The 21,287-nt window shown below is 45.3% G+C and overlaps 1 protein-coding gene across 1 annotated transcript in view; it reads left to right on the top strand.

The window, feature by feature from the left end:
• Positions 1–21,287, top strand: part of CORO2B (coronin 2B) — a 54,636-nt gene that overhangs the window by 12,263 nt on the left and 21,086 nt on the right. The window contains exon 3 of the mRNA XM_026709243.2: positions 16,329–16,529. Coding sequence (XP_026565028.2) covers positions 16,329–16,529 — 201 coding nt within the window. The remainder of the gene's footprint in view (positions 1–16,328; positions 16,530–21,287) is intronic.

The following is a 21,287-nucleotide window of genomic DNA, read 5'->3' as shown; positions in this document are numbered from 1 at the left end:
ATTAAGTGAATTTTGCACCATTTTGTGCAAAATGGGGTTGCACTGTGTCCAAGGTGACCTTGCCATAGCCGTTGAGTGAATCACTGCACTTGTTCAGTTAGTAAGGTGGTTGTTAAGTGAATCCACATTGACTTTGCCTGTCAGAAGGTTGCAAAAGGGGATCATATAACCTCAGTGTCAGGAATCCAGCAATCGCCCTAATTAAATCATGGTCCTCGAGCCAAACTTCAAAAACCTTCAAAGGGTTCACTAGAGGCGACATCCTGGCCCTGCCCTGTATGAAGCCAACTCTGGCCTATGTCACTTACAGTCCTCTGTGGCCCTGAGTGTGAAACACGGTCATGAATCACATTGTTCAGTGCTGTTGCAACTTCGAATGGTCATTAAATGAACTGTTGTAAGTCGAGGTCAAAACATTGCTGCAAAAGGTGACTGAGCTACATTGAACAAATACTGAAATAACCGTGGACTCTTCCTTCTCGACGCCTTTCCTTTTTGAGCACTGCTTGTTTTCTGTGGGTGCAGGGATGCTGACCCCATCAATGCCTACTTTGGGTGGGGGGCTGTGGCTCTGTGCATATGTGCACCGTCCAATCCTATGGGTTGTTCCCCCATCCCCCCATTAGGGGTCGTGCCTAAGCGCATCAATGTGCCAACCATCCCTGTCCTATTGTTTCTTTTTATTTTTCTTGTATGGATCCATTTTATGTATCCGTAACTGTGTTTATACTTATCCCGGTTATCTTATAATCGCTTGGCAAATAAAATAAATAAATAAACTAAAATAAATTTGTCGCATTGTTCCCCTTTTCAAAGGAGTTTTCCAGCTGTCAGGTTGAGCATTAACCTCTTCTTGCCTTTCCTGATGCCGCAGCAGTGGTTGTGTTTGCCAACTCCCCGGGAGGCAGCGTAGCTTGCCAGACCATTCCCTTGTTTTAACAAAAGAAAGGGAGACGTGTGTGTGCGCGCGCGCGTGTGTGTGTGTGTGTGTGTGTGTGTGTGTGTGTGTAGGGAGATTTCAAAGGAAACCAGCCTTTTCTCCTTCTGCCAGCCTGGTGCTCAGCTGCTCAATGAATCAACACAGGACTCACTTGTGATTTGCAGGGGCCCAGCGGCTCCCGGCCAGCCGCAACAAGGCAGGATGATAAAGTCAAGGAGGAAACTACAGCAGCCATACTCAGTTTGGGTTGTTCAATTAAGCAATTTCATACATTCCTGTCAGTAAAAACAGGAAAGCAGACAGAAATGTCATCTTATTAACTTGGGCACTAACACGGAAGAACAATTTAAAACCAGAGGTGATAGAGGGGAGCCTGTTGCCTTCTTTCTCTGAAAGAAGGGTATTTCGGGGACAGAAATTTCAAGTGCAAAGAAGTTGTTTTGTGGGTTCCATCTCTGGCTTTGGATCCGCTTCTCGGGCCAAGGACTGTTGTGGCCTGCTGGCGGAGCCGGCAGCGGAGTTGGACAGTAGTAGCAAGGAGGTTGGGGAGGAACCTGGGCCATTCCTGGAAGCTGAGGAAGGTTTGGATGAGGGCTCTGCATCGGAGGCAGGGATGGGGCCAGGGCAGGCTGGCCGTCATCAGCTGCCTTAGGAGTGAGGCAAAGGAGTTTCTGGAGCCGGTTCCCAGTCTGCGCATGCACAGGGTTGCCAGAAGACCAGAACAATTGAGAAATCAGGATTGACTCAGGAGTGACACCTCAAGAGATGATTGGCCCCTCCCAAAGGACATAAAAGAGGAGCGAGCGGGATGTGAGCTTTTGCAGAAAACAATTAGTTCGTCTGATCGGTTCAAGCTTTGAAAATTCTTGTTTGACTCTGTGTCAAGTTTGACCTTGTGCAACCACCTAAAACCAAAACTTTGAAATTATTTACAATAATATTGTTTCATTATTTGTTTCTAAGTCACTGGAAGATTTGGAGATTGAAAAACCTGGGAAAACAGCAGCAGAGCCTCTGGCGTACTTTTCTAGAAGCGGATTCCTCTGACAGTAACTCTCTTCCATAAAGGAACTCCCAATTCATTGCAGTTCCAATACGTTTGGAGGTTGAAAAGGTTTAGCAGAAGGTCAGGCTCCAATTATCCCTCTACTTGGCCCTGTTTCAAGTGCTTTGAGTGTCAAGGCAACAGCGGTAGATGCCTCGTCAAAATTAGTTGGGAGCAGGAACCAAATAAAAGAAACAGATAGTAGCTCTTAATCCAGACTGAAATCACTCAGATTAAAAGCAGCTAAAAAACAAGATTTATAGGGTCCTGTGACCTCGATATTTCTTCCAAAGTCAAAGAGTATGTAGAGAGTCGTCTCGGAGGCCTCATGCAGCTGACAGTGAAACTTGCCGGTGTCAGATGGGGCCGGCTGCCTCTTTTCAGGATCCTTCACAATATTTGGCACAGGTAGCTCCAAATGAAGAATAGGTCAGGAGAGGAGAGGAGAGAAGAGAAGAGAAGAGAAGAGAAGAGAAGAGAAGAGAAGAGAAGAGAAGAGAAGAGAAGAGAAGAGAAGAGAAGAGAATTGTTTATTTGTCAAGTGTGATTGGACACACAAGGAATTTGTCTTGGTGCAAATGCTCTCAGGGTACATAAAAGAAAAGATACATTCATCAAGAGTCAAGAATCATAAAGTACAACACTTAATGATAGTCACAGGGTACAATAAGCCATCAAATCATACCAGGAAACAGTCAATATAAATAGCGAGGATATAAGCGACAAAGTTACAGTCGTACAGTCCCAAGTGGGAGGGGATGGGTGATAAGGAGTGATGAGAAGATTAATAGTTATAGTAGTGCAGACTTTGTAAATAGTTGGACAGTGTTGAGGGAATTAGTTGTTTAGCCGAGTGATGGCTTTCGGGGGAAAAACTGTCCTTGTGTCTAGTTGTTCTGGTGTGCTGGTCTCCATAGCGTTGTTTTGAGGGAAGGAGTTGAAACAGTTTCTGTCCGGGATGTGAGGGGCCTGTAGATATTTTCACAGCCCTCTTTTTGACTCGTGCAGTATATACAGGTCCTCCATGGAAGGTAGCCATTGTTTTTTCTGCAGTCCCAATTCCTCTCCGGAGTCTGTGTCTGTCCTGTTGGGTTGCAGAACCAAACCAGACAGTTATAGAGGTGATGATGAAGGATATGCTGTGAGGCACATCTGAGGAATTAAGATTAAAGGGCCCTTGATTAACAGCGGGTGGAGATGGGAAACTGTCGCCCTTTTGCGATCTCTGAACTTCATGGCTGGCGCAAGAATTCTGGGAGTTGAAGTTCACAGATTGTAAAAGCGCCACAGTTTCCCACATCTGACATACGGGGTGGGAGAGGGTGAGAAATGTGGGGAAGAGTTTAGCAGATAAACAATTGTGAATGAGGGAGGACCAACTGGACTCTGATTATGGTGTAATTATGGCCTATTGGTTTGGCTGGGTGAGGGTTAGGGACACTGCTTGCTTGGAAGGCCACAACCGTCCTTTCCACAGAGGGTTAACCTTGCCTCATAAACAGAGATGGCTGAATATTTCTGCTTCTTGTAATGCAATGGAGGTTTTTAGATGAGCCACAACTTAAGGAAAAAACCTTGAAATTTCCAGTAAAATAACATTCGGTTCAGATAGGGTTACACGCTGTAATAGTAATGCACGTCAAATTTAGTCAGCCATCTGAGGAAGAACAAAATAAATCAAAACAGTTTTTTATGTACCTGATGTGAATCTGTTCTGATTTTGAGTTTTAGAGAAGGGAGGGAGTGGGGGGGGGGAGAGAGATTTCCTTATTTAGGGAGGGAAGAAAATATTAGATTCCGTAATCAAGAGTTCTCACTAGGTCACCTTTCTCTTTGCGTTAAATGCCGTTGATTATTCTAGACATTAATTTAAAGAGCTTCCTGCTGATCATCACCAACGGTCTTCAAAGAAATGCCTTCTTCACTTTCCTAGAGGGTTTGAAGCTACAACGGTCAGCTCGAGTCCAGGAATTTTAACAACTACAAATGTCAGTGGCACTCAGTCTGTTCAGAAGATCCATTTGTCCACACCATCCATCTATAATTCAAAACTGTAGCCCAGGATGGCTAGAAAGCATTAGGATTTTCAGAATTATAATCTGCAGAATTATATACTTTGTAGGAATTAGTTAAATCCGTTTCTCCTCCTGGCTGCCCATCTTGACCAGAAACCCAGCTTAGGAGTTTATTCTATGTATGTTTGCTGAATATTGAGATGTTCCACAAGATGCCCCAACAAATGTAAACAACAATACAGATTACTTTTGCTAGATGGGGACTGATAACAATGAAATGTACCCGTCGGTTTTAGTTCTGTGCAGGGGGAACAAGCCCACCACCATCACACACAAACAGAATCTGCCTGCCTGTGATATGACTTACAGTCCCAGAGGCTGCTCACAGGGCCTGGGGATCTGAATGGGGCAACCGTAGGATGTAATTTCAAGAAATGGAGAGCAAAGCTTTTACAGATCCTCGTAATGAAATCAAAACGCCCCAGGAGCAGTGGTGGGATTCGAAACTTTTTACTACCGGTTCTGTGGGCGTGGCTTGGTGAGCGTGGCAGGGGAAGGGTACTGCAAAATCCCCCTTCCCTCCCCACCCCATTAACCTGCTTTCCAGCTCCATTCTCCTGTGCAGGGCAACCAAAGAAGACCCAGCCGATCATCTGGGACTCAATGGGAGGCAGAGAGAAGAGATGGGGTTGGCGGGGCCAGTCGGGGTGGGATTGGCCGGTTCTCCGAACTATTCAGAATTTCCGCTACCGGTTCTCTCCAGAACCGGTCAGAACCGGCTGAATCCCACCTCTGCCCAAGAAGGACAGAGAAAATGCTGTAAGGAGAGCCAAAGATGTTGTGTGCATTTCATTGTATGTACACCGTGTATAAACGTACAGTGACCACGAAGAATTCAATTCAATTCAATTCAATAAGGAATGGATCGCCGCAGAGGCGGCTTCTAGAAAGGGCAGCAGGAAATAGGGGCGAAACTCAGAGTCGGGTCCCGCGAGCGTTCGGGGAACGAAGCCTCGCGCAATGGCAGAGCTTCCTAGGGAGAGGCAAGGCTCAGGGCGAGGCGAGCCAAGCGCATCAGAGAGGAAACGTCAGCCAAGCCCCTCCCTCCCCCCCGACCAGATCCTGGCAGCCTCAGGGGCAGTTGGGGGCCTTCTCCTTATTCCTAAGGCCCAGGGACTGTCCAACAACACTCGGTTTCTAAAAATAAAAGATAATTGCTCTGTGATTTTGCTTGGAAGCAACATCCCCCCACCCCGCAACACCCCCGGGGCCTCCTAGTCCTCCTCTCGCATCTGACCTGTTTCTGTACTGGAGGAGAAATGCTTGGGAGCCGCTGAAGGGCCGGTTTGTCCATTCATGGCTTCGGTGCCGGCATGAATGGAGCCTTTCTGCCCAGACGGACGAAGGGCTGATGGGTCTTTATGCCATTGGAGACATCTGCTGCATGGGGAGGGGGGGCTTTGTGGAGAACAGTCTGGCTCTGTGACCATTTGTGGGTCCTGCCTGGGGGCAAAGTGCTGACTCCATGGATGTGAACCACACCCCGGGAGCACAGAGCCCCCCGGTAAGCAAGCGCATCGGGCTGGGCACTCCCCACTTGTCTGGGCACGCTGAGTCACAAAATGCCCAGCTCCTGGAAGGCAAACCGGTGAGGAAGACTTCCCTGGCACCTCCCCTCCTCCTCCTCTTCCCTGGTGGGGGTCTGGGCTGCAGCCCCCTGGCCTTTTGGCTTCCTAAGAAGAATGGGGTGGGGGCAAAGCCTGCGTGGAGCTGATAAACAGGGGATGTTGCTTCTCAGGAGACCCCTTTCCCTTTATTATGCTGAAATAACTTTCACTCAGGGGTCCCCAACCTTTCTGGCTCGGTGGGGGGCAGGGGAGGGTTCTGGGTGGGGGGTAGGCACACCGCTCCATTTGCACAGGCACAGGATGCATGCATAGGGGTGGGATTCCATGTTTTTAACAACCGGTTCTGAGGGCGTGGCTTGTTGGTCACGTGACTGGGTGGGCGTGGCTTGGTGGTCATGTTATTGGCTGGGCGTGGCCAACTCAACATCACTCACATCGAGGTATGCATCTCCTCGCCTGGCCTCTCGTGACTGTGGGGATGCTCCAACAGTCATAAGTGTGAAAAATGGTCATAAGTCACTTTTTTCAGTGCCATTATAACTTCGAAGGGTCCCTCCACACAAGCAAAGTACCAGCAAAGGAGGGGAAAAAACTCCAGAGAAGTTCCTGAGACAGGAAGTCGAGTCCTGCCAAGAATGTAATAAGGGTTAACGGAGAGGCAGTTTCTATAAGCAACACCAGAATGTTTCCTTCCTAGGAAATATTAAAAAGGCAGAATATTTCCCCTAAAAAGAGTAGAAACTCAGAGAGGCAGAAACTCACACACCCCCTTTGCTAATGGGCCATTACTCTGGCCTAGGCCAGTCTATTTTACATAACAAAGATCTACTCCAGGTAGAGCCATAATAGGAGTTGCTCCAAGCCCTTTCATGACATCATCATCATCCAGCGAGGCTCAACCAAGCTTGGAACTCAGCCTACAGAGTTGCCCCTGCATGGCCGCCTGGGAGTCTGACAACCAATCAGAATACAAGCTCCAATTCAAATCCCAACAGGGGGTATAAAACCCAGGCGCTTTCAGCCCCCTCCGCCTGCCCTTCTTTGGAGCTCCAAGGCATGGGGTCCTGCTGTCCACCATTAAACCATCTTTCCAAGCAGCCGCCATGTTTCCACTTGGAACTGAACCCAGAAGGATCTTCCTTCCAAGGCTGGAAAGCCTAGAGGCCCCACCCTTTCTCCTTCCTTCCGTCCTCTCAAAGGGCTGCCTGCGATCGGAATTCAGCAGATGCGGCAGATCGGCTGTCAGGTTGCATCCTTGCTTTGGGTGCTCCTCCTCAGCAGCAATGAGATAATCCTTCTGGAATGATCCGGCTTGCCACGTCAAACCCAGTTTGAACATGCTGCCCCCCTTCTCGCACCGAAAGCCGTTTTCTCTGACTGATCAGCTTATGGCATAAAGTCTGGAGCCCAGAAGCAGCTTTTGTGTTCATCATGTCTGCGAAGGCAACTCTCTCCTACGCTCCACGAAGAGAGTCCAGAAGGTGCTGACCGGCTGCTGGGTTTTCTTCCACCAGGACAACAACAACAACAAAACATCATTGGCTGCTCACTCCCCTCTTTGGAAGAACTGTATAGGAATAGATGTAAGAGGAAGATATTTAATATATTGAATGACTCCTCTCATCCGGGACATCAGCTCTTTGAACTATTACCATCAAGAAGGAGATTCAGGGTATTAAGAACAAGGACAACTAGATTTAAGAACAGTTTTTATCCAAGTGCAGTTTTGAGTTTGAATGCAGGGTCATAGAGATTATTGTATGGTCCGTTGTGTTTAGTTTTATTTTTCTTTCAATGGTGTTGTCCAGTTTTACTTGTGGAAGAGCACCTCATTTCGTTGCACCCTCTTGCGAGTGTAATGACAAATAAATTCTTATCTTATCAACAACAAAAAAATGAGAATCCTGCTTTGGGGGGATTGTGCATTGAACTCATCAGACCTTTGACATTTGTTGGTCTCTCTCGGGAGAGGCCGCCTCCCTCTTAACACGGAAATGCGCAACTCTTTTAATTCCTTGTGATTTATTCTTTTCTTCCTCTCTCCTGTGTCTACGGAGGAGATTCTCCGTCATCCAGGTCAGGCTGTCCCAAAGTGGCGCTTTTTTTTTTCAAGAGGCAACTGGGCTTTCTGGTTTTTTCTTTGAGCTGAAGAGGAAGAAGCTTCTTGGATGAGAAGTGAAACGTCTTCAAAGAAAAAACAGAAGGTCCAGTTGCCTCTTGAAAAAAAAAGCCACTTTGGGATTCCTCTGCGCTGTCTTTCTAGCAACCCTCCCGCCTTGGCTGCTGGAGGGGCAGCGGAACTAAAATCTCAATTATTCATCACAATTTTGCTGCTCTGATTTGCTCCTCTACAGAACAGAACAGAATAGAATTCTTTATTGGCCAGGTGTGATCGGACACACAAGGAATTTGTCTTGATGCAAATGCTCTCAGTGTGCATAAAAGAAAAGAGACATTCATCAAGAGTCCAGAATCATCAGGTACAACACTTAATGATAGTCATAGGGTACAATCAGCAATCAAATCATACTTGAGGACCACCTGTACAGCATGGCTTCATGGCCTTTGAGTAGTGAGCTAGATCTTCCACACACATAATATTCTATTATTCACTGTTCGCTCGGCCATGCTTCAAGCAGCTGAAGCAAAATTGTAAATCCTGGATTGTTTTGACATAGCTTTAGAAGGAAAAAGGGACACAAAATGGAATAGAATAGAATAGGAATAGGAATAGGGATAGGAATAGAGTAGAATTCTTTATTGGCCAAGTGTGATTGGACACACAATAGTGCAAATGTTCTCAACACTGTTGAGTGTTATTAGGCACTGCTTTTCTATATCTGGTAGAAATAGAATCAAGGTGATATTTTGTCTACTAACTAATATAGATAATTTCCCCTCCTAAACTCACAGCCACACCCGTATCTGTTTGTGAGATTCAAAGATATACTCAGAAGATGAAAATAAGCTGCTTTTGCAGCAAACGCTTTGTATTTGCTAATATTTGCTAGCAAATATTTTGTATTTTTTTTTATAAAATGTTTATAGTGAATCCTATCCCTACCACTCCCTTCAGAAGCAAATATTCCGTATTTTCACCAATTTGGCAGTGGCTCCCTTCTCAATCAAAGCCAAATAAAGATTGCAAAAAGCCTCTGCAGATGACTTCAACTCAGGAGCATTACGTGGAGGAGAAGGTTCTTCAAAGTACTTCACAGGCAGTTGGGAAGCACCTGGCAACGCATAGGAGCGTGACATGGGTTTTCACCAAGGAAACTGGCTGCTCCCACGTAGCTCAAGCCCTCCTCACAGCCCTCTGCCTGCATTTCCAAAGTAGGTTTCCAAATATCGTTCATCCAAAGCAGCCTTCAGAAAATGTACTGCAGAAACCACCCAACTTTCTAAAGAAATCTGCTTATACTTTGTGCTTGGAAGGAAGTGTGCTTCTCACAGGAAGTAGAATCCAACTATTTCTTGATTGTTATTTTCCTTGTATGGTAAACACAAAAAGATGTTGAGACTCTGAAAAGAGTGCAGAGAAGAGCATCAAAAATGATTATAGGGAGCACACGAAGAACGGTTGCAGGAATTCGGTATGTCTACGGTGATAGGAGTGCTCCAATATTTGCGTGGCTCCTATAAGGACAAGGCGGGGTGTCAAACTATTTTCTAAAACACTAATTGGTTGCTTCTGTCCTTGGGAACTTATCAAGGAGAGAAGCAACCTAGAACCAAAGAGAAATTTTCTAATGGTGGAAGAAGTCAAGAAATGTTTGGGGCAGATTTTTAAATGTATTAAAATATAGGTGTTTCATGTCACTGTGATTAAGCCTTTTAAATCATTTTTAACATAATAACTCTTGTACTTTGATGCACCGTACGCTTGTCACAATTCCGTTACTCCAGAGTTTGCTGTCCCAGTGACATGCTAAAGTTGTGGGCTCAAAGGGATCACAAAACAGCCTTCTCAGCTGTCTGTCTACTAGACCAGCAGTCACCAAGGGATGGTCCACAAGAAAATGTTGGTGGTCTGCAGAAAAATTATTTGCATTTTTTTATATTGCACTAAATCAGGGGTCCTCAAACTACGGCCCCTGGGCCGGATACGTGCAACGAATGTTTGCGTTGCTGCAGAGAGTTTTCCCCTTTGGGGTCTTTTAGTGAAAGTTGGAGAGGGGCCGAAATTTCTGACTTGGAGTCTGCTTCAGCCTGCTGGTGTGGGGCTTTGGGTGAAGGCTGGACGGAAGGGCCGCTGGTGGCCTAGGGCTGGAGGGCCTCGTTCCAGTGGGACTGCATTATGGCCTGTAATTGGCTGACCATCTCAGCTCACTGAGCTCCCGCAGGTCTTCCCTCTGCTTGGAAAGCCCATGCTCGTAGTCCTCAGTGAGGTGCTTCTGCTGAGCCTCCTTCTCAGTCAGATCCAATTGGAACTGAGCCAGCTGTTTGGCCAACTCTTTCTCCCGGGGGCTGCTTAGCTCCAACCACTGCTTCCTGTTGGGGCCCTAAGGAGCCCGGGGGGGGGGGCAGGTGAGGAGTGGCTGGGAGGGGAGGGATGAGTAGAGGCCAGCAAGGAGCCCCTCGACGTGAGCGACATCGAGTTAGCCACGCCCACCCAGTCACCTGACCACTTAGCCACACCCACCCAGCTGGTCATTGGGCAGATCATATGAGTGGTCCGTGGGATTGCCTAGTTCCCACAACCATCCATCATACAGTTTAACCTCCAGAGCCCTTATCGTCTTTTGAAGGAGATGTGTGGTTTAGAAATACGAAATACAAAGAAAGAAAGAAACAAAGATTGCTTTCTTGAGCTGCAGTCAATGTGCTGAAACTGCAAATAGGCAGGGAGGCATTGGAGGAACTGGCTGAGAAAAAGGACAGTAGATGTTTAAACCCAAGACTGATCCTAGGTTTCCAGCTGAAGTTGACAAAGGGCATCATATTTATATTAAGGGTTTTCTTTTTAAAGAAAGAAACCAATAAATACGGGTCCTGAAGGATGAACAGAAACTATTTATGGGCCTAGAAAGGGCAGCTGGCTGGGAAGATCATTGTACCTGCATCATAACTGCTGCTCTTGTATTCCAACGATCTGGGCAAAAGAGTTGAGGCTTTATGGCCAGGTTAGGTTTTGGCCACCAGAGCTTTCCAATGTGTTGGCTGAGATGGTCAGAGTAGTTCATAATTCTCCCATCTTCCCCGGGAAACTCCTGATACCTAGGAAGACATCTTTCTTTGCAATATTGCAATTAAGCAAAGAAGACACAGGCGGTAATAATCAAAGCCAAAGCCTTCGTTCCCTAGCATTTCTTTCAATCTTCTTCCTCTTCGAATTGAAACATAAAATGAGAATCCTGAGCCAAGTTTTTTGAGTAGACCAACCAGAGGACAAAATAACAGAAGAATCAAATTGGAAGGGACCTTGGAGGTGGTCTAGTCCAACTCCTCTCCTCAAGCAGGAGACACTATACCAGGGGGGTCAAACTCGTGGCCCTCAGGATGGATGCGTCACGTGCTGCCCATACACCAACCTCCATTGTAGGGAAGGAAAAAAGGGACTATACGTCATGTGACGACAATGTGACGCCGCGAGTTTAACACCCCTGCCCTATACTATTTCAGAGTCTCTCCTGAAAAGCCTGCAGTGATCGGGCACCCACAACTTCTGAAAGGCGAGCCTTTCCACTAGTGAATTGTTTCCTTGCATTTCTTATTTTTCTTCTTTTGAGCGGTATTGTGCTGGACGGGGCTTTTATAATCATATTCCTTGAGTTGTTCTGTTGTGCCCAGAAGGTAATTGGATGACTGATCAGTTGGCTTGTTTAAAAGAAACTCTGTGCAAAAGGCGTCTCTAATGTCTAATGAAAGAAAATGATTTCAGGAAGGGAAAACCGAGGTTCCTTTTGGGGTTGGAATTTAGGCTCCCACTTTGCCCAGGGCTAGAAGTCTCAAGGGTAGGGCCGAATGTGCAGAACCTTGGAGAGCTCCTCCTGATCGTCGCAAGGCTTGGCTTGACTTGGGCTTGATTCCTCGAGGGCCAGAGCACATATTTGAAGGACAGGCTCTGGGCCTTGCCCTGTGTCTCCACTCCAAGAACCTTTTGGGGAGAGGAAGTTGATCATGCAGTTGAGTTGTTGTCTGTGGAGAGCTTCCGTGGACTTCAGTGGAATTTTTCTCATCCACGTTGGTGTCAGGCTGGCGGCTGATGCTCAGAGTTGACGTCATTGCACAGCCATCCTTGGCAGGCAGGGACTGGGTATATAATTCTAGTTTACTGAAAAGGACCAGGCATGACATGACCGCAGGGTTCCAATATTTGAGGGGCTGCCACAAAGAAGAGGGGACAACCTATTTTCCAAAGCACTTGAAGGCAAGACAAGCAGCAATGGATGGAAATGAATGAAGGGGAGAACTAACCTAGAAGTAAAGAGAAATTGCCTGACAGAACAATTAATCAGTGGAGCAACTTAACTTCAGACGTTGTGGGTGCTCCAACACTGCAGCCTTTTTAAGAAGAGATTGGACAATCAATTTCACAGCCTCCATGAAGGGGGTTTCAACTTTCCTCTCTAGTTTACCATGGGGATTTCTTGGTGGCCTTCCAGCCAAATCCTCATTAGCTCCAATAATGTTACTTTAAAAAGAAACAGCTAAGGAGAGGTGCTGAATAAGTAGAGTTACTTTAGCATATTCTACAAAGAGGGAGAACTTGGAAGCACAGCTGCTCCCGTGTTCACTGGATTTCAGTCAGTGAATTTCACATTCTTGCAGCAAAATGCCCTCAAGCAACCCAATGACTCAGTTGTTCCAAACTTTGGGACATACATAGTAGATCAGACTCTTCCTTGAAAAACCTCCTCCTGACCCTCCTTCATTTATTTAGAATAGGATTCGTGCTGAACAATTTGCGACTGCAACTAGCAGCTGAACAAAAGAGGCTGACACCAATCAAACCGTTTCGTACGCAAGGCAGCGGGAGTGGCTTTTGATATTGAAATTTTTCCCTGAATGTGGGGATATGGCAGTGCATAAATGCATCATTCATGGTGCTGAATTCAGCCAGTGGTGTGAGAAACAGGGCTGCTTCAGGAGGGTGCAGTTCACTTTCCCTGGCTATGATCGTCTTTTGTCAGCCTCATGAAGGGACAGGCAGATGGAAGGAAGGGAAGAGAGAACCCAGAGCTCCAAAGGGTTCAAAAAGCCTACGTTGAAAGAAATGGTTGCTTGGAATTTTAAAATGTAAAAAGGAATAGAATAACAGAGTTGGAAGGGACCTTGGAGGTCTTCTAGTCCAACCCCCTGCCCAGGCAGGAAACCCTACACCACTTCAGACAAATGGCTGTCCAGTCTCTTCTTAAAAGCCTCCAGTGTTGGAGCCTTCACAACTTCTGGAGGCAAGGAGTTCCCCTGATGGATTGTTCTGACTGTCAGGAAATGTCTCCTTAGTTCTAGGTTGCTTCTCTCTCTCCTTGATGAGTTTCCATTCACCGTTTCTTGTCTTGCCTTCTGGTGCTTTGGAGGATAGGTTGAAACCACCACCAACCCTTGTCTTTGTGGTAGCTCCTCAAATACTGGAAGACTGCTCTCATTTCTCCCCAGTCCTTCTTTTCATTAGACGAGACATACCCGATTCCTGCAACCGTTCTTCTTATGTTTTAGTCTCCAGTCCTCTCATCACCTCGGTTGCTCTTCTCTGCATTTTTTCTACAGTCTCAACATCCTTTTCATAGTGTGGTGACCAAAACTGGATGCAGGACTCCAGGTGTGGTCTTATTAAGGCTTTATAGAGTGGGATTAGTACCTCCCTTGATCTGGATTGTATCCCTCTGTTAATGCAACTTAGGACTGCATTGCCTTTTTTGGCTGCTGCTGCACACTGTTGGCTCCTATTTAGCTGGTTGTCCACTAAGACTCCAAGATCCCTCTCATGATTATTGGTATTAAGCCTGGTTTCACCCAGTCTTCTGTTGTTTAAGAGCAAAAGGCAGGGTATTTAACTGAGGGGTGTGTCTGTGAGGGGGAGGGAGGGGGAGAGAGAGATGTGGAATAAAAGAATCCTTGCGAATCCGTTGTTTAGACTGAATGGCTATATTGGTTGATTTAGGTCGTGTCTCTACTTAACCGTATCACAAACATACCCTGGAATATTTTTTCCTGTTCTGTTCTTATGGTGTTGCCTTCATCTCGTTCTTTCTTCCCCCTTTCCAAACTGTCCAAGGCAGAGTCTGAAGGTGTTCAGATTTTACACCTCACTGGGTGGAGAGCATTAAAACTCTTCCCTTAGTGTGGCGTAAAAGAGTTGTTTTCGCTCAGTAGTGAAAAAAAGACAGTTAAGCAAACATGAATTTGGATTCTGAAATCAATAGTTTTCAACATGATATTTGGAGAGACTGACTGCGACCAGCATTCCTAAAAAGTTGTGCTTGGTCCATAAGGAAAAAAATGCCTAGATGTTCATTTCTAAATGTCATTTTGAGGTTTTTTTTTTCAAAAAAATTGATCTTTTTCTGTAACTTAAAGCAACTTTTGCTTGTTACCTGGATCCTTTTCCAAAAGAGGAAGTGTGGTAGAGCGCATAGAGACCGGGACCATGCCTCTTCTCCATGCATGGATGTTTCCATGCGGGAAACTCTGAGGCTATAGGCTTGAATGGGAAATTGAAAAAGCACCCCGGAAAAAGAGAAAAACCACTATTCATTGTGTAGCAAAAGCCCCGAGACCTATACACTGCTCCACGGTGCTTTTCAGTCTCTCTAAGCATTTCACAGACTCAGCCTCTTGTCCCCCCAAAATCTGGGTCCTCATTTCACCCACCTCAGAAGGATGGAAGGCTGAGTCATCCTGGAGCTGTTCAGGATTGAACTCCAGGCTGTGAGCAGAGTCAGTCTGCAATACTGCCTTCCAACCACTGCACCACCGGGGCTCAAGGGTTAGAATGGACCATTGTGGAAACCCTGTGGTGGTATCCATGCTGTCGGGACAAGAAGCTCCACTTCAAAGGAGGCGGGATATTTTAAGGAGCTGGTGCTGAAATACTTTGGGCCAATCACTCTCTCTCTCTCCACCTCACAGAGTTATTGTTGTGGGGAAAAGAGGAAGAGGGCGGTGTGTTGGATACGTTCACTACCTTGAGTGACTTATAGAATAATAAGATAGGACAAAACTCTAATAAACAAATACCAGAGTGGTTTGCATTCCTTGAGATAAGGCTTACAGGAAAAGCTTGGTGACAGGATCATGTAATTCAGCCTTTTGATTTATTTGTTGATCTTCTGTTGCGTTCTAATTCGGTTCTGTGAAGAGAAGCCATTTCAGAGCAAAAGAGCACCAATGCAGGAAAGTGCTCCCTGATCTTAGCTCCTATCAGCTGTCCTTCCCTAAAAGACCAATGGAGCACCCGCAAAATCAAGAGTTCTGTGCTCCTCTCACTATGCGCTTCTATCAAATACATGGGCTGTTCGTCCTGTCCCAGTTGCAGTTTCCATAGAGTCTCAAAGGGCGATCAATCCCACGTGAAGTCGTTCAGCCAGGTGGTCCTGAGGGCATGAATGACTGAAGCCAGGTTCTTCTGCCTCAGATAAGGGTGCAGTTGGTGCATATTTATTGATATAAAGATCCTGACCATATCCCGATTAGATCCCTGTAATAGTCTTTATAACGTTGCTTCAAGAAGCATTTGTGACATTTCAGTTGATAGCAAGTGAGATATTGGCTTGGCTCATGGAGTCCTCAGCCCTGTTTTATCTGCACTGCCTTCCAGTCTCTTTCCAAACACATCTCAAATTGCAGATCTTTCCAACATCAAAGAATCTGGCATAAAGCTATTAAGAGGCCTGTTTTCTCTCACGTGGCCCTTTCCTTGTGCTCAGGCAGCTCTTACCTCGTCCCAAAATCCAGTGTTTATACATTTGGCCAGGGGTGCTTCCCACCCATCTTGTGAAAGTTAAAGGCCCAAGATGTTTAGGCCCCGAACTCTCTTCTCTTAAGTTTTCACAGGTGGCTGAAAAATATGATTTCCATGAAGCTTTCAGTGTGGGCTGAAGACTTTCCCCATGCCTAAGGCCAAATTACAATATTCTAGGTTTTATTGTTGTTATATAGTATTACTGTGAGAGTGAGGTTCATGGCTGGACCTTTTCAGTAGGTCCTTTTGACTTTTCTTTGATAAAGAGAAGTGGAACATAAATATCTAAATTCACTTAGAACTATGAGTCTTCCTTTATGAGGGCCACAGATGCTTTCTTGGAGACAAGTCTGATATTGCTTTGTTAGCTTTGGTTTTCTGCGGATACCCAGGCATATTTGAGGCCCCCTAAACTGGCTTTTTCTTAAATATTTATCTAAGGTGAGAAGGGACTTCAGGTTGAGACCCTTCTGGTGGGTTGGAAGGATGTTTTTCTCTTTGATGGGGATGCTGTTTTTCTAGTGTTTTAAATTGCTAAAACTTCAGTGTCAGAAGGGCAGGACTGTTTCCAGGCGGCCTCTCGCCAAGCCCAACTGAAATGCCTCCGAACTCTGGATTTTTCTGCCTGAGAGTTGTGGGAAACAGAGAACGTTTTTGGCCCAAACTCCCCGGTTCTTTTCATCTGCTTCAGTTGGAAGGCTCTCCTCCGGGCTTGTCGCACCCAAAGTGGAGTACAGTGGTGAGATTCTACTCGTACATAATAGCATTGCTCACACAATGTGTGTTTCCTTGGCAGATGTCATGGCGGCCACAATATCGCAGTTCCAAGTTTCGAAATGTCTACGGCAAAGTAGCCAATCGAGAGCACTGCTTTGACGGGATTCCAATTACCAGGAATGTCCATGACAACCATTTTTGTGCAGTCAATACCAGGTTCCTCGCCATAGTAACAGAAAGTGCTGGTGGGGGCGCTTTCCTCGTCATTCCACTGGAACAAGTAAGTGACACTTTGCTGAAAGTATTATTATATACACAAAAAACGACAGTGTACACAGCAAACAAGATAACTATGCTTGGTTGTTTCTTCTTCTTCTTCTTCTTCTTCTTCTTCTTCTTCTTCTTCTTCTTCTTCTTCTTCTTCTTCTTCTTCTTCTTCTTCTTTCTTCTTTCTTCTTTACTACTACTACTACTATTATTATTATTATTATTATTATTGGAACTGAACTTGGTTCATCTCAGTTTTCAGTCTGGGAGAGAAATTACTTTTGTTTTACCTTCTGCAAATATTTTTTTGTGGAGGGGTGAAAGATATTAGGTGGGGATGGACACTACATAATAGCCATCCAAGGCTAGTCGCTGTCTGAATGTTGGGCAAAAATAGAGGGGTGAATACTGTACAGATGCTGTTGTGAAAGAGGGCCTTCCATAAAAGAGCTCTTGATAAATCAACAGTGTGCAGTGTGATATTCCTCAGGTCACTTTAAGCAGCTACCCATGTCCCAGAATAGTCAGAGAACGATAACATAACATGAATATAACATAACTTATCCCCGGCAGCTTAGCAACTGTTTGAAGTTGCAATGAATCTCCAAAAGGTACTTATGACCCAATTCCAACGCTATGACATGCAGTGAAAAATGCCCCATAGCCTGGATCCGAGATGGACTGAATTCTCACCTGCTATCCCCTCTGTCTGTTGACCAAAGCAGCTGCTTCGTGGCACCTATATTGCAACTCTCCAGAGTGCGTTGATGCCCCTACCAACAGACTCTCAATGGGCATCCCACCATGCATCACCATGTCTGTTAGGAGCGGCCATGGGGCTGGCTACGCAATCTAAAACCGTCTCTATCTATTGGACTGGACGGAATATGTGACTGCTTCTTTAAAAAGCTATCCACTGCCATAGCTGAACCTCTAAGCATAATCTTTGAAAAATCCTTCAGGATCAGCTCCTTGCCAAATCTATGGTCACTGGCCACAGTCATCCCCATCTTCAAAAAGGGAGACCCCAGCCTAGTTGAAAATTACAGACCAATCTCTTTATGCTGCATCATTTGTAAAGTCATGGAATCAATTATTAACCAATCCATTATCCTCCACTTAGAGACAAACAACCTACTCTCTAATAAACAATTTGGTTTCAGAAAAAAACTATCCTGTAATCTGCAACTCTTACACTGCAAAAACATACGGACTACACAACTCGATCAGGGCAAAGCAATAGACGCAATCTACATAGACTTCTATAAAGCCTTTGATTCAGTGATACATGACAAACTATTCCTAAAACTAAAATCTTATGGTATCTCTGGACAATAGAAGAGCATACAATAGATGCAAACTCAAGGTAAACCGCACCAAATTTGATTGCAGGAAATATGACTTCAGCCACAGAGTGGTCAATGTCTGGAATCCTCTACCTGACTGTGGTTTCTTCCCCAAAACCCAAAACCTTTAACCTTGACTATCTACTATTGACCTCACCCCTTTTCCTAAGAGGTCTGTAGGGGGCGGGCATAAGCGCACCAACGTGCCTACTGTCCCTGTCCTATTGTTTCATTTATTTTTCTTATATGTATCCATTTCATGTATTCATAACTATGTTTATACTTATACCTGTTATCTTATAATCGCTTGACAAAATAAAATAAAATAAAAAATAAATAAATCATCACCGGTGCCAGGAAGGAGCGCTCAGGAGACTTGACCACCACTCTGCCACTTGCTATTTTTAACTCAAGCTGCCTGGATTAAAACTATGGCCTGTATGCTGAATGGCCTCTGAGCCTTGGGTGAGGGTATTGCTTCTAAGCACTTGAAACCACTCCTCTCACAAACACCCGGTACACTTCAGCCACACTGCAGAGGGTAACACGAATAAGATCTGGAACAGCAGAGATATTGGTATAAATACAAAAAGCAGGTTAGTTAGAGTAATCGTCTTCCCTATAATGATGTATGGGTGTGAGAGATGGACCCTAAGAATGGCTGATTGGAGAACAATTGACGCCTTTGAACTGTGGTGCTAGTGGGATCCGCTGTTGTCGGGGTAGGAAGGTGGGAGTTGGTTTTTGTTTTGTTTTATGTTTTCCCAAATTTTGTTCTATTGTACTTTACTAGTTTATTTGATTCTTTTTGTTAGTTCTTATTGTTTTTGGTTTTTGTTTTAAATATGATTTTTACATTGTGTAAGCCGCCTTGAGTAGCCATGGGTGAATAGGTGGCCGTATAAATCAAGTAAATCGATAAAATAAATAAACATTTAGCCCTTCCTAATAAGAGGGAGAAAATCCCCCCTGCAATCCCGGATACCCAGTGACCATTAGGACTGTCTCCTTTGTGTTGAAAACGGAGGGTGGAGAAGCTCTTTCCGAGGTCAGCGGTTGGGGAAAATGACCATTATTCCTTTAGGCCTTTTCATAATTAATTGGCGGATTGGGAAAGTAAAATGAGTTTATCTCCTTTGCAGTCAGCTGAAGCCTCTTGAAGTGAGCAGCTTTCTAATTAATATGCTTCTATATTTAGAAAAAATAAATTAAGGTAACCTAGAAACTACTGAAAAGAACAGATTAAACTCAGAAATCTAACTTCCTTGACATTATGTTCTTACTGGCTTTTATAAAAACGATTCCCTTATCATGATTCTCCTCCCACCCCCAGCCACGATATTTCTTTCTCTTGCGGGAATATGTTCTCCTGCCAAGAGATCAGAAATCTTAGCTACTTATATTTTTTTTTCTTTTAAAAATCCCAGCTTCCATGTACTTAATCAGGAGCCAAAAAACACCCACTCAGCACACTGCAAGCCAACTGCAGAGATATTTTAAAAAGAAAAACTCCTGCAAAAAAGCTCTTTAAAATGTGGCCGAGAGCTGCCAGTTCCTTTGCAAAGGCAGGTCAGACAAGGATGAGGGCACACAAGGGTGGTAGCCTCGATTGGGCCAGGACAGGGGGCAGCCGCCTGCCGGGATTTGGGGAAAGACTTTCGTTCTTTGGAAAAGTATATGGCCAAATCTTAACTACCCTCCCTCTGTCTTCTATTTTCTTTCTTTCTTTCTCTCTCTCTCTCTCTCTCTCTCTTTCTTTCTCTTTCTTTCTTTCCTTCTTTCTTTCTTTTTCTCTTTCTTTCTTTCTCTCTCTCTTTCTTCCTTCCTTTCTTTTTCTTTTTCTTTCTTTCCTTCTTTCTTTCTCTCTTTCTCTCTTTCTTTCTTTCTTTCTTTCTTTCTTTCTTTCTTTCTTTCTTTCTTTCTTTCTTTCTTTCTTTCTTTCTTTCTTGATCATCTATCATTATCTGTTCATCCATCACCTATCAGCACTGTTCATCTCATTGTCTAAACTCTTTGCAACCCTCAATGGAAGCTGGCCACTAACTCCTGTTTGGTCCAGGGAGGAGCCTGGTTGAATGGCAACTTGAGACAATGGATTCCTTAGACACAAAGCCACCTAAGAAAGAAGGAAGGTCAAAATGTCCAGGCCCTTCATTCAAGCCATGCCTGGGGCTGCTGGCTCAGAAAAAAAGGATATTTTTGTGGCAGAGAAAGCAGCAGGAAGAAGAAGGAACGGACAATCTTGTAGTTGTCTGGAAGGGCTTTGGTTTGGCATAGGGCTGGGCTGCCTGTTACTAACTTGAAAGTGGAGTGTCAGGATTAGGGGAAGTTATGTTCCACCAGGAGGGGCTTGTCCACAAAAGCCAGGATTTGTATCCTTAGCTGCTGACAAGAAGAGCCAAAGGGAACGAGATGGCGGGGTGGCTGAGATCGATTTCCTTCCTCCTAGAATATTAATCTGAACCAAACTGGGCTGAGCAATTAAAATGCTGAACGTACTTCTCTTCATCTGCAGTCGGTTCAGTTACAGAAGGTACTGAGGAAACTTTCAACCAACTGATGAATTAATTGGAGAATGGAACAGGTCTCTTCTTGAAAGCTTCCAGGGATGAAGCTCCCACAACTTCCAAAGGCAACTTCTGTTCCGTGGGTTGTTGGTTCTCACTGTCAGAAAGTTTCTCCTTATTTCCAGGTTGAATCTCTCCTTGTTCAGTTTCCATCCATGATTCCTTGTCTGGCCTTCAGGTGCCTTGGAGAATCGCTTGACCCCCTTCCTCCTCTCTGTGGGAGCCCCTCAAATATTGGAAGACGTCTCTCCTGTCTCCCCTGGTCCTTCTCTTCCCTAGAGGAAAGCAAGTTCTCAAACCATTTATCCATGCAAGGAACTGAAAGTTACTTAGCGCCCTGAGATCCTGATTTTGCCGCTTCTGGCAATAAAAGCCTCTCTCTCTGATAGTAGCAGCAACAGCTGCAGAGAGTTTGAGTGAAGGAAGGGAACAGATGGAGGGGAGACACCATCTTTGGGGGGAAGGAGCAAAAAAAGAGGAAAAAGAACCCCTCCCCATAATTGCAGCTGCTCTCAAAGCTCAACAGAGGTGAGAAAAAAACATATGGAGTGGCTGAAAGGCAGAATTTCCTGCCTTTCCAAAAAACTATTCCTTCTGCTGCTGCAGGAAACTGCAGGCTCTGGTGCCTCCAGAATCAGGGCCCAGAAGTTCATGCCTGCGGGGAGGGGTGGGATTCTACCGGTTTGGATGGACTCAGGCGAACCGGATGTTAGGTTTTCATCTGGTTCACCAAACTGGTATTTCAACTGACCAACTGGCCCCGCCCACCCCTCCCCTCCCCTCCCAGGAGTCGCCACGCGATCAGGGGTGGGATTCAAAGTTTTTAACAACTGGTTCTGTGGGCGTGGCTTAGTTTGT

This window comes from Pseudonaja textilis, chromosome 13 (assembly GCF_049901715.1).
Source record: "Pseudonaja textilis isolate UNSWEBS1 chromosome 13, rPseTex1.2, whole genome shotgun sequence".
NCBI classification, from domain to species: Eukaryota; Metazoa; Chordata; class Lepidosauria; order Squamata; family Elapidae; genus Pseudonaja; species Pseudonaja textilis.
This window is presented reverse-complemented; position numbering and strand designations above follow the sequence as displayed.